The sequence below is a fragment of the Sitophilus oryzae genome, unplaced genomic scaffold (assembly GCF_002938485.1).
Source record: "Sitophilus oryzae breed Bouriz unplaced genomic scaffold, Soryzae_2.0 scaffold_1396_pilon_pilon, whole genome shotgun sequence".
NCBI lineage: Eukaryota > Metazoa > Arthropoda > Insecta > Coleoptera > Curculionidae > Sitophilus > Sitophilus oryzae.
The window spans coordinates 7,246,205-7,260,285 of NW_022146055.1; the positions used below are offsets into that span (position 1 = coordinate 7,246,205).

General features: G+C 31.2%; 1 protein-coding gene across 3 annotated transcripts in view; it reads left to right on the top strand.

Annotated features, from left to right (window-relative positions):
• The window catches only part of LOC115875983, a 73,589-nt gene that overhangs the window by 32,683 nt on the left and 26,825 nt on the right, over positions 1-14,081 (top strand). For all 3 annotated transcript variants that reach the window (XM_030891624.1, XM_030891625.1, XM_030891626.1), the window contains 6 exons: positions 2,670-2,818; positions 2,986-3,124; positions 3,189-3,334; positions 5,251-5,454; positions 5,509-5,697; positions 8,843-9,127. In XM_030891624.1, the coding sequence (XP_030747484.1) occupies positions 2,670-2,818; positions 2,986-3,124; positions 3,189-3,334; positions 5,251-5,454; positions 5,509-5,697; positions 8,843-9,127 (1,112 nt within the window). The remainder of the gene's footprint in view (positions 1-2,669; positions 2,819-2,985; positions 3,125-3,188; positions 3,335-5,250; positions 5,455-5,508; positions 5,698-8,842; positions 9,128-14,081) is intronic.

Genomic DNA, 14,081 nt, shown 5'->3' on the forward strand with positions numbered 1-14,081 from the left:
TAATGGGTTAATATAGGTACTATATGTATTTACCTATTAGCATAGGTACTTGAGATAGGTACTATAAAAACTGACTTAGCAGACTTGATCTGTTACATTGTATAGGTTACAGTGAAAGTCGGAAATTCAGTGATTGTTAATATTCACTTGGAAATGCTGGCAATTACGTATTGGGCCAGTGAATGTGATATTTTAAAGAGATTTGTCGACTTTTCCTAGTAATTTCTAACATTCACTATAATGAAAGTAACATTTACTAAAGGTTGTCAGTAAAAGTTATATTCTATTGTACAAGGCGATTGTGGTGAGGGAGAATGTTGGTGGAAGTTAGAATAAATAAAACTTTTAAGAATATTGGATCACCTCAATATTCAAGCTGATCCACATATCTTAAAATTACAATTTACTTCTTTTAGGTATACTTTTACTTCTCTAGGTATATTTATTAAAATTTATAGATAATAACGACATATTCTAACCATTTTAAATATTAAAAAGGAAAACATAGTAAACATTTTAAAGTTCATTCTTCATCGTGGACAAAATAAAATATGCCCGAATTTTCTCCAACGGGAATTATTCGTTTTCTCAAACCCTCTACTTCGAGCATATCAAAACGTTTAATAAATTCATATAGTCGTGAAACGAATAACTTTGAATTTGATAGTTCCTGCGGGCTTTTCTAGTGTTAATTTTATTAGGTTAGCAACTTGCGGCCATGCTGACGCAATGCCGTCTCTAGTAGAACAGCCTCGAGGGAGATTTTTGACGTCACACTAGTTAGATACTACGGATTAATAAATATGTTTTAGAATATATGGAAAACATAATTATTCCTCGTATTTTTGGTTTGTTTTTTAAAAATGATATAGTTTACATGAAATATACATAATATACAGTTAATAAATACAATATATATACCTATTTATAATAATGAATAGGTATGCCTACAACTAATGAATAAGTACATAAGATAAGGGGTAAAATGTAAAATATATTTAAAATTTTGGGGTTTGAAAATCGATCTAATTTAAGAAAAAACATTCAATATCTACAAATAGTGATGTATTATTATTTGCATTCACAAAATTTATCCTAAGAAAATCAAAAATTTTAGAATAATTTTACATATAAAATAACAGCGATCTTTATTTCATGGCCATCACTGACGCCATTTTTTCTATGATATTGTATTATTTGCAAATATAATTTTTCGAACATTGATACTTGCAAAATATACATATAAATTTTGTGAATGCAATTAATAATACATCACTATTAGTAGATATTGAATGTTTTTTGTTAGATTAGATCGACAACCCCAAAATTTAAAATATATTTTACATTTTACCCATTATCTTATGTACCTATTCATTATTTGTACATTGTAAAACATTTGCTGCATTTGTGTGGTTCATAGTTTATTTGCCAAAGTATTTATTACTATAAATAGGTATATATATATATATATGTATATATATATATATATATATATATATATATATTGTATTTAACTGTATATTACGTATATTTCATGTAAACTATATCATTTTAAAAATACAAACCAAAAATACGAGGAATAATTATGTTTTCCATGTATTCTACAACATATTCATTAATCCGTAGTATCTAACTAGCGTGACGTCATAAATCTCGCTCCGAGGCTGTTCTATTAGAGACGGCATTGGTCTGATATTTAGAAATGTCAAAAGCTGATGACATTTTACCTTTAGAATTATTACATTTTGTGTTGATTTTTGCAAGAAGAGGAAGAACTGTCACTTGTTTTATTCTTTTCCTTTTCTATTTCACGAAAGTAAAAAGAGTTACCTATCTGATTCGTTCAGGCATTCAATTTAAAGAATATCAGTAACTTTTTGACAGAGGGATTTTATATTTACCATGTTGGTAAAAAATAACGGTCAAAATTCAAAGTTATTCATTTTATAGACTATAGTCACTTGGTTCCTTAATATCTTTTTCTCTTGTATGTTTGTTTCTTAATATATTTTTCTCTTGCATGCTTAACTTTAGCTATGACTTCATTATATTGCTCGTTATATTGCAAAAATGGAAAACAAGCACTATTACATTCTTGCGAGTGCCTGGTTTATCTTAAATTTTCACAGAAAATTTCTTCCATATGGAAAATACCGCACAGCACAATAATTTACGACGATAACAAAACAATTATCCTTAACCACAAAAAACAAAGCGAATTTACGCCAGATGTCTGTCTAAGTTGCCAACGTTTAGCCCAATTTAATGTTGTTCTTATATTGCCTCTTATTCAACTTATATATCCTTATTTATCCTTATATTTTACAACATGTGGCAACAGCGCTAACTGAATCAAACTCACTGCCAGCGTCCAGAGAATGCTAGCATTCACTATTATAGTAAAAGTTCGTTTTAAAAATAGCTGTTGAACTTTTACTGGCGTAGGCTTAGCAAATCAGTAAATGTGAGCTTTTACTAATTATTGTTAACAATCACCGATTTCCAACTTTTACTGTAACATAAAATATCATCACAAAAAAATCACCAATAAAACAAATATTATTAGAAAGCAATAAATCTTATTTAAGATTTTTTTAACTGTCAAAGGCACTGGATCTTAAAACTTTTTGATCATACAGACTGTTAACATCCAAGTAATGTAATTTTAGGTTCTACTGTGGAAAGTTTAGGTTTGGAACAGATTCCACCGTTATTGCATCCTGGCAAAACTCTTCCGTACCATTTATTACAGAATAAGCCTAATATATCAAGAGATGTTATAGCTGATTTAGATTCACCTAGTTTGTCAGATACACAGGTTTAAATTTGTAGTATTTTTTAAAGTTATTTCTATATCACGGTTTTTTTTATATATTTTTGAAACTAGTATTTTATTAGTCCTGTTGTTTTGACAACAATATAAGAAAAAAAATTATGAACTTGTTTTCTCCAAAAAATCATTCCCAAAGTACATTTTTCAAACAGATTGTACCACCCAGACCGTCACAAGGAAAAGAGGCCGCGACAGTACCTTTTATGGATTTGGATTCATTTGAACTGACTCAAGAAGAAATCGAGCTAGAAGAGATGGCAATAGAAGGATCACCAGATAAATATGAAGGAAGTAATATTAAGTAACCATAGCATAAATATCTCAGTTTTACAGAAAAGTTAATATTTTATTAAAGTGGAAGAATTCGAAAAGGAATACGAACTAGAAGGTGACATGGAACAAGAAATGGAAGACCAGGGAGGTGAAGATTTTTATTATACAGAGGACAGAGATGCACAAGTTAGAACAGAATCATTATTACCAGTTGTAACGTCTGGAGAAGTAAGTAAAACGAATTGTGGGATGATTTTTGAAATTTGTTTTGAAATTTTCAGAGTATATTAAATTTTTATTAACTTACCTTGTCATATTTTTCTTGCATAATGAAATCCATCCATTTAAAATATTTTCAAAATGACGACACTTCCGGAAATATCGATACTTTATAGAATTTTTTTTATTTCAAAAATTGATGTTTTCATTTCTTCTGGCAGATTTAAATTGTCTCTAAATTTTAATGAATTGTGAGATCTATATTTTTTCCTTTGTATTTTTTGAGATATATTTTCCTATAATTATTATTCTTTTTTTAGGAAAAAATACATTTTTGGTGCAAATTTTAGAGTGTTCCAGAGAACTTAAATCTGTAACAAAAAATGGGGCTACATTATACAGGGTGGCACCTCTCATACGACGTTCTAAGGAGAACGGTAGTTTATATCGAAATTAAATTTTGGGGCCATATGTAGATTAATTAAAAGTATTGTATAAAAATATGTGGAGTTCTAGAGGGCGTCTCCAAAAAAAGTTACGCATCGAACTTGGGGGTTTTCTAAGGCAACACCCTATATATTAATTGATTTCCAGATTCTAGGGAAAAAATAAATGTGGGTTTTATTAAAGAAGCATATGTCTAAAATATGAGGTTTTTGACATATTTCACATTTTGTAAAAATGAATAATAAATTTTAAATTTCAATAACAGCTACCTAAATTGTGATTTACCCTATATAGTCTGATATTTAGTTAAAGTAACCATTGTATGTTAAACCAAATTAAAATTTAACCCGAAAGGTATACAGGGTGAGACAAAATTAATATTTTAAATTTAAATGAAACACCCAGTATATTATTCCGTTATTTAACGGAAAATTTATGCCTTTTCAAAATACTATTAAGGTGGTATTAGTATACTAGGTGGTCTAAGTTACATCAGGTATATCACAGCCATCTAGATGTTATGAAATAATAAAGATCTACTGACACTCAATTATTAAAATAAAAATATCTAGGAAAATCTTTATTGGAGGGGTAGACAACCTTAATAGTATGTTGAAGAGACATGAATTCCCGACTGAAATATTGGAATAATATACTGGATGTTCCATTTAAAATATAGTAGTAACTAGATTTTAAAGGCGACCAATATTTAGAACATATTTTTATTATTTCGGGCAGTATATTCTATGATACCAGTCCCCCATTTCTCTACTCATGTCATACTGACGTTCTGAAAAATTTATTTGCGACTTTGTCAAAAGCAAAGTTGTTTTATACAATGTCACAATAACCTTAACATGTTAAAATACTTGACACATAAATATACACTGCCCAAATATTATTCTAAAAAAATGTGTAAAGAGTCTATCTCTGCAATAGTTATTTTAATGACATATTAGGCTATAATAGGTTACCAATTTAGATAGCTTTAATTGAAATTTAAAATTTGTTCTTCATTTTTAGAAATTGTTAAATATGTCACAAAATCTTTAAATTTGAGTCACATACTTCTCTAATGCAACTCGCCTTTATTTTACACTTAGAATCTGAAAATCAATTAATATATAGGGTGTTCCATTACAAAAAACACAACTAGGATATGTATTTTTTTTTGAAAACATTTTGTTCGACTCTCTATATTTTAAAAAAAGCTCTAGATCAATCTACATACTGTCGTTCTCTTTGGAGCCTCTGTGTCGTATGAGAGTCGTATGCGCCGTCCTGGATGAAAAAAGAAAGTTGCTATCAACTTCGATTACCAGAAAGCTCAACTCTAGATACCGTAGTTCTATAGAAATTCTAATTCAATCTCAACATGGAACGCCATGTATAAGATCATTTGTTTTATTCTCAATAATTCTATAGGTCTGATCTGTAATAAGTAAGTACATCTATAAATTGTAAATCCTGGTTTTTAGATGAATACAGAGCTAACATTCTTCTCAATAAAGAAAGAAGTTTTGTACCCCACTCTTTTAAGAGGAAAGCAGCGAATGAAAACTAGACCCTTTAAAAGCGAAAACAAGTGGGAAGATCTATTCGTACCTCTAGTACCAGATGTGACCAAATCTGAAGAACTGCGCAAGGAAACCAACTTTGTCAATTTACCCGACGACACTCAAGTATTCAGTAGCGGCATCTATATAAATACTTCTTTAATGTTTATTTGCTTTTAGATTATCAGAGGAACTAAGAACATCGCAGATTTTGGGGAAGAAACAGAGTTTATGGCTCCGTTTATTTGCGTCATGGCGGATGTGGTAGCTAAAAAGTATTCAATCTTATCCTGGAACTCCGATATAGTGGATTATGTTCTCAAATGCGGGACAGAGCTTTATAAAGCTTCTAAATTCAGATACGATCAAGTAAATAATTTAAATATTAAGCTATAATATCCTTATTCTAAAACAGCGTATACACTATGCGAGAAACAATTCGAAACATGTCAAAACATGTTTGCCTCGACCTACTTTCGATTCTTAAAAGCACCTGTAAACTACTCGTGAGGAGAGCGATGGGGATTTTTTTTGGGCTTTTTTGTTGCCTCGTTCAATTTTGATTTGTTTTGAGCTATTTCCAAAACGTGCCGGTATCTGTATCCAAGACAAAGGTTTTTTTCCATAAATCTCAGTGAAATAAGTAAACCTATACGTTTCTTAAATAGCTGTTGTTACGATGATATTTCGTTAATTACATCTCGTTTTATGTTATATTGATATATATATATATATATATATATATATATATATATATATATATATATATATATATATATATATATATTTATTCCACAAAATTAATATGTCAACACGCGATTATTATATATATTTATAGTAGATATTTAGGAACAAAAGACTTTCACTTAAATTGCAGGAATATAATTACAATATTTTTATGATCTAATTTTATTATAATTAATTAGTATATAAAATTGTATATGATATATTTGTTTATGGCTTTAATTGATTGATATAACAGTAGTATTGTTTGATGCGTAATACATTAGTTTGTGGTAACACTGGTAACATTATCAATATATTCGCTTGGGAAAATTATTAATTGATCCGATGTCAACAAAAGTATAGTTCACGGACATTATTTAAAAGCAACGTTCTTTTATTGTTCTTAAAAGAAATCTGTAAACGATATAGTACGAGAGCTAGCAACGTCGGAAAAACAAGTATTTTAAGACGTCTGGCTCTTTGATATATCTTTTACTATGCTCTCTAGAACAGCACGATAAATATAAACCCGTGTTATAAAAATTAGTTCCCACGTTTCCTGAACTTAATCGAGACGCGCCGTGATTAGGTGTTTGTTTTTTGTTGTTAATCTGGGTTAACAATAAAAAACAAACAACCAATCCCGGCGCGCGGGGGGTCTCGGGAGCCTTATATTTATCGTACTATTTCCCGAAATGTTTTGCGAAATGTTTCACGAAATGTTGGGCTGTTTGAGGATATATTAATATAAAATAATATTAGTTATATTAAGTTAATTTTGCTAAAATCCTGCTCTAAATCCTAATTTTTGGCATAAAAAGTCATAGCGATTGAACAGCTAATTTTCTTCGTTGAATTTAACGATTTCGATAGAATAGAAAATCCCGAGGTTTTTAAATTTATTGCTATTTCATGCGTCCGTTCATCGGATAATGTTTATGTGTCGCTTGTGACTTATCTAAATCATGAATTAAAAAAAAAATAACAAAAAAATTAATATAATAAAAACTTATTTATAACTAAACAAAGCCAGCGATAAATTGGGCCTCAAAATGAATTTAGCAAAAACTAAAGTAATATACAACGAACTAGTGGACAGAAAAGACATTCTAATAAATAACATAACACATGAAATAGTAGAAGAATATATATACCGTGCTGGCAACTGTTACTTTTGGGTCGGCATTTACATGTGTGGAAGTAAATCGCATAGGGATCTTATTAAGTCGGAGTGAGAGAAACGCGACGGTGTGCTGTTGCGGCGTTGCCGGTACGCCTTTCCCTATCAAGTCAAGTAAAATCACAATCGCAAACCGCTTATTTTTAAAAGACTTTTTTTTCAAGAGATAACTACTGTAACTAAAATCATTAGACATGTTTTTGAGCATCTGAAATGGAATTATTAGGATATCGTTAGGGTGTCATTTTTTTATAATGAGAAAACGTCAGTAATCGCGATAATTTAAAAACTCAACTTTTTAACACATAACAGGCCATAACTCAAGAACCACTTTAGATATTGAACCTTTTTTATTTTCAAGATCGGATATTTTACAATATGTTTACAGTTTCAGTTTCAAGTTTTTTCCATTCAAAAATTGTAAACAATCCATCCATTTACTTTTAGAGCATAGTAATTTTCAGTAATCGTGTAATTTTTTTATTCATAAAGATTTTCACATACTGTCTACAAAGAAAATACAGCAGAAATATTAACAAAGTTCTTGAAAAAACTACAATCTATTATTTCTAATAGATTTCGAGATATCGATTTTTGAATTCAGAGTTCTAATAGCGCGACCACTATCGAACACCCACTCAATTCCATTTATTTTTACCAAAAATGCAAGTGTTTCTAGCTTGCACTTAAAAAAATTCAAGCTATAGGGAAAATTACAACGACTCGTTAATAAATAAACAAATTAAGTGTCATGAGACGTAATTAAATCGTGAAGCTGAACGCATGAAGTACACCTTTCCCTAGAACTGTAAGTACTGACAGAGGTATTGATTGGGTCGACCGGTCACCTGCGACAAATCTGCTGTATGCCCTTCCACGTCTCTTAGCGATGTGCACAGTTTCTTGGTTTATTTCATACGTTTGGCAACGTGTTTACTGTCCTCTCTTTGTTCAGTACATTATAAACGCATTGTACTCTTCTTACATACGGAAATCTTGACCCAAGACTAACCTTTGCCAGCCCTTAGTATTTGGGACAACTAATACACCAGCTCGGGATCTATACTACCAAAAGTCAACAGAAGAATTAAGTTAGCATGGGGTATGGAAGAAACTCAATCATATTCAAATCTAGAATGCCACTTTATCTAAAGAAGAAAATATTTGACCAATGTGTACTACCAGTCAGGAACTAATATGCATGCGAAACCTGGTCACTTACGGGCATTATAATGAAAATGCAGATTGCACAACGCTCAATGGAACGAAATATGCTGGGAATAACCAAGAGAGACCGTAAAAGAATAGAGTGGATACGACAAAAGACCAGGTAATAGATGTTATCCACAGATTATGAAAAATCCCTCAAGTGGTAATGGGCAGGACAACTGGCAAGAAGGACGGACTGAACCTGAGATGGAACCATGATATTAGGAAATTAGCAGGGATAACTTGGACCCGCATAGCCAACAATGAGAGTATCTAAATATGTGAGGGATACACCATAATTGGAAATGGTTGAATAAGCTGAGAATGTACTAATAGTGTGCCCGTTTTTGATTTGACCAAATTATATTTTGAAATTTCTTATATTCGTTTTTATTTCAGGTATCAAAATTAGAAATCCCCCAAATATCTCTTGGAAAAATGAAGTACGCTTGTCTAGTGGAATACGTATTCGATTCTTACACCAGAGAAAATATATTAGAATTGGCAATTGGTAAAATTTTATTTGTTAGATCTGACATGGGCGTTCTTGTTACACCTACCTACGCGTGTGCATTGATCTATAAGAATCACTTGTATTATATGTACGACGGTTTTGGAAATAACGAGGTTGGCTTAAGCGAAGGTTTATCTGATGACGGCACCGCTTGTTTTTCTAGATTTAAGGTAATATATTCTTGGATAAAAAACGTTAGCCACTAATTAAATCCATGTACAGGGTGGGTCAAATTCGACGCTTTTAAATGGAAACACCCTTTTCTATAGGAGATAGACAAAAACTAATATCGTTGTCTTGAGCTCAATTTTTGTCAAAAACATGATGGTGAAAACCGCATATCGATATCTGTTACCGTTTCGGAGTTACGGGGTGTTTTTCAAAATTATGCATTTTTAACAAATCGCTGTAACTTTTTTGCTATGGAAAATTTTGTATTTTTATGAATACATTTCCAAAGAACCTTTTTACATAGAATTTAATGGTTTAAGTATAATTTTTTTAAAATAAATAATTTAAGAATTATCAACAGAAAATTTGATTTTTTATATGGGACACCCTGTATATTTTTAATTTATTGAAAGGAATTTAAAATTACCTTTCCAACAATATAACATACTTGATATTTTGCTCGATTCCTCTTCGAGATATAGAGTATATAAAAATTCGGCCATTTTAAATAAGTAGGCTTTGAACGGCACCGGCTGTAATGCAAAAAAATTCTAGCTGTGAGCATCAATTAAAACGAAAATAATATTTGCTATGAGAGATGCAGAATTTTATAATAATTAATAAATATATTTAACCAACATCAAAACATTTAAACTATATTTAATAACAATAAAAATAAATAGCAAACCAAAACATGAGATTTTGCTATAGGTGTTCGATATATCGACCGTCTTCTGTTATGGACAGACGGGGCAGTTTTTGAACATTTCTCGCGGATTTCATTAACTCGTGGGGGTGAAAGATACCCTCTCATAACTGCTAAGTATTTCTAATTCTTGTCTAGATTATACCGAAGAATAAGGAACCTTTATTCTTCCGCAAATATATCGATAGGATTAGATCCATGGGCACTAAGTCAGACGGCCTCGACGGCCAACGGCTGGGCTCTTGGTTAGCTATTCAATTATTCTTTAAATTGGCTGCAAAAGTTTGCTGATAACTTCAGCGTTCAGAGGCGGTGCGTCGTCTTGCTCGAAAAATATGTTTTCGAGATCCATTAAGGGTATATCATCAATAAGGGGTCCAAAGCCTACTGGTTAAAAGTGGCGAATTTTTAAAAATTCTGTATTTCGAAGGGGATTATAACAAAATATCAAGTGTGCTATATTTTTGGAAAGGTAATTTTAAATTCTTTTCAGTTAATTAAAAATATAGAGGGTGTCCCAAATAAAAAGTAAATTTGTCTGTTGATAACTCTGAAATTATTAATTTAAAAAAAAATATACTTAAACCATTAAATTCTACTTAAAAAGGTGCTTTGGAAATGTTTTAATAGAAATACAAAATTTTCCACAGTAAAAAAGTTACAGCGATTTATTAAAAATGCACATTTTTGAAAAACACCCCGTAACTCCGAAACGGTAACAGATATTGATGTGCGGTTTTCACCATCGTGTTTTTGTTGAAAATTGATCTCCAGACACCGATATTAGTTTTCGTTTATCTCCTATAGAAAAGGGCGTTTCCATTTAAAAGCATCGAATTTGACCCACCCTGTACAGGATGGCGCCTCTCATACGCCGCGGAAGCTCCAAGGACAACGGTAGTTTATATCGAAATGAAATTTTGGCAGCATATGTAGATTAACTGAAAGCATTTTATAAAAATATATAGAATTATACAGGGTGTCTCCAAAAAAAGTTACACATCAAAGTTGTGTTTTTTGTAATGGAACACCCTATATATTAATTGATTTTCGGATTCTAGGAAAAAAATAACGGTGAGTTTTATTAAAGAGGCATACACCTAAAATCTAAGGATTTTGACATAGGTATTTCACATTTTGTGAAAATGAAGAGTAAATTTTAAATTTCGATAACAGCTACCTAAATTGTAGTTGACCTTGTATAGCCTGATATTTAATTACAGTAACCATTATTAAACCAAATTGAAATTTGACCCGAAAAGTTATACAGGGTGAGACAAAATTAATATGGAACATTAGTCATTTTTAAAAGGAAGTTACTCCTTTATTTTAAAAGGAACTCCCAGTATATTTTTCCGGTGTTCAATGGGGAATTTATATATCTTCAAAATATTATTAACCCCTCAGACATTTTCCTAGATAGTTTAATTTTTATGATTTTGCGTCAGTAGATCTTTATTATTTGAAAAAATCTAGGGGTGGCTGTATGATAGGGTAAGTCCGGTATAGATGCCCCACTTTTCTTTTGGGGCTAATAATACATATTGGTAATTCATTTTAAATGAAACTAATGATGCAATCCTAAACTATCTTTAATAATAATTCATAATAGGACTAAGATTATAATATAATGAGTAAGTATATGTAATAGTAAGAGAACAATAAAAAAATAGAAAATTTCCCATCTCTCCCTACGTTGCGGGAGAGATGGCCTTCCAACATGGGAGAAATGTCCGGCAAAAAAATACATATACATATTAGTTAAATATCTGAGGTTATTTATTATTTTTTTAACTACTATCCAAAAGTTGAGGATGGCCCTATGATTGCTTTTTCTGTGTTGTTGTTTGCCTCCCTACGTCTCAAAGTCCTTGCAGGAATTCCATAAGCATGCATTATGCTTTTATGCCCATTTGGTCGGTATTAATGGCTTGCAAAGCAGCAGCCAATGATTTTTCAAACCACATAAGGTTTTAAAATGCAGCGACATATGATTAATTTTTTGAAGTTATGATACTTCACGAAGCAGGTATTTTAATATAAAATGGCATGAAATACCAAAAACTTACATAATAATACGTTATTCCCACGCGACCTCCGACAGTAAAAAAATATGTACTTAAATAAAAACAGTTCTTTGTAAAAACTAGCCTATTATTTTATTGACATTCAAATTATGTCTGACTATAATAGCAGCAGGTAAACTACTGCCGTATCTAGCGGGAAGCAACTGATAAGTCACATGATTAGAAATTTACACGCTGTGGCCATCTCACCCGGTGGGGCATCTCTACCGGACTTACCCTATATCTTTTGTTAATTTAAGAAAAATTAAAGACTGTGGAGTAAAATACTAAACACCGGTAATAAAAAGATACGCGTTTAAAACATAATTTAATTATTACAGAATTAAAACTAGATATAAACCTATAATTATGTGACAAAAATGACCTAGATGAAATCAAATGCTCAAAATGCTGCCTTTCCTGTTAACTGCGTAAAATGATTGTCTTTTCAAATGGATCTTTTCATTTTAAAAGGCATATGTGGAGTTCTACATCGAAAAGCAGCTACAATAATTTTTCTCATGTTGCCGACAATAGTTGGTCGAGTTTTGTAAACACTTCGAGTCGAGTTGTTGTAAACACGTCTTTAACATCACCAACTAATAGAATCATATCAATTTTCTCTGATGTAGGGTAAGTTTGCATTTTCGGCAAATTTCTGACAATTTTTTTTTTGTTTTAACTGACACAAAATGGTAACTAGTTGCTAAAGTTGGACCAAATAGAGAGCTATATTAAAGTAACGTCAGACATATTCAGACTCACCATTTTTTTTCTCCCAGAATCCAAAAATCAATTAATATATAGAATGTTCCATTATAAAAAACACAATTTTGATATGTAACTTTTTTTGGGAATACCCTGTAGAACGCTCTATATTTTTAAAAGTGCTTTGAATTGACCTACATATGCTCACAAAATTTAATTTCAATACAAACTGTCGTTTTCCTTGGAGCCTCCGCGGCGTATGAGAGGCGCCACCCTGTACAGGGTGGGTCAAATTCGACGCTTTTAAAGGGAAACACCTTTTTCTAAAGGAGATAGACGAAAACTAACATCGGTGTCTGGAGCTCAATTTTCATCAAAAACGTGATGGTGAAAACCGCACATCAATATCTGTTACCGTTTCGGAGTTACGGGGTGTTTTTCAAAAAATGCATTTTTAACAAATCGCTGTAACTTTTTTGCTATGGAAAATTTTGTATTTCTTTGAAAACATTTCCAAAGCACCTTTTTACGTAGAATTTAATGGTGTAAGTATAATTTTTCTAAAATTAATAATTTAAGGTTTATCAACAAAAAAAATGATTTTTTATTTGGGACACCCTCTATATATTTAATTAATTGAAAAGAATTTAAAATTACCTTTCCAAAAATATAGCACACTTGATATTTTGTTACAATCCCCTTCGAAATACAGAATTTTTAAAAGTTCGCCACTTTCAACTAGTAGGCTTTGGACCCCTTATTGATGATATGCCCTTAATGGAACTCGAAAACATATTTTTCCAGCAAGACGACGCACCGCCTCTGAACACTGAAGTTATCAGCAAATTTTTGCAGCCAATTTCAAAAATAATTAGATAGGTAACCAAGATCCCAACCGCTGGCCGTCGAGACCGTCTGACTTAGTGCCCATGGATCCTGTGGATATATTTGCGGAAGAATAAGGTTCTTATATTCTTCCGTATAATCTAGACAAGAATTAAAAATACTTAGCAGTTATGAGAGGGTATCTTTCACCCCCACCGAGTTAACGAATTCCGTGAGAAATTTTCAAAAACTGCCCCGTCTGTCCATAACAGAAGACGGTCGATATGTCGAACACTGTAGCAAAATCTCATGTCTTGGTTTGCTATTTATTTTTATTGTTATTAGATATAGTTTAAATGTGTTGATGTTGGTTAAATATATTTTAAATTGTTATAAAATTCTGCATCTCTCATAGCAAATATTATTTTCGTTTTAATTGATGCTCACAGCTAGAATTTTTTTGCATTACAGCCGGAGCCGTTCAAAGCCTACTTATTTAAAGCGGGCGAATTTTTATATAATCTATATCTCGAAGAGGAATCGAGCAAAATATCAAGTGTGTTATATTTCCAAAAATATTAGGTAATATTAAATTCTTTTCAATAAATAAAAAATATACAGGGTGTCCCATATAAAAAATCTAATTTT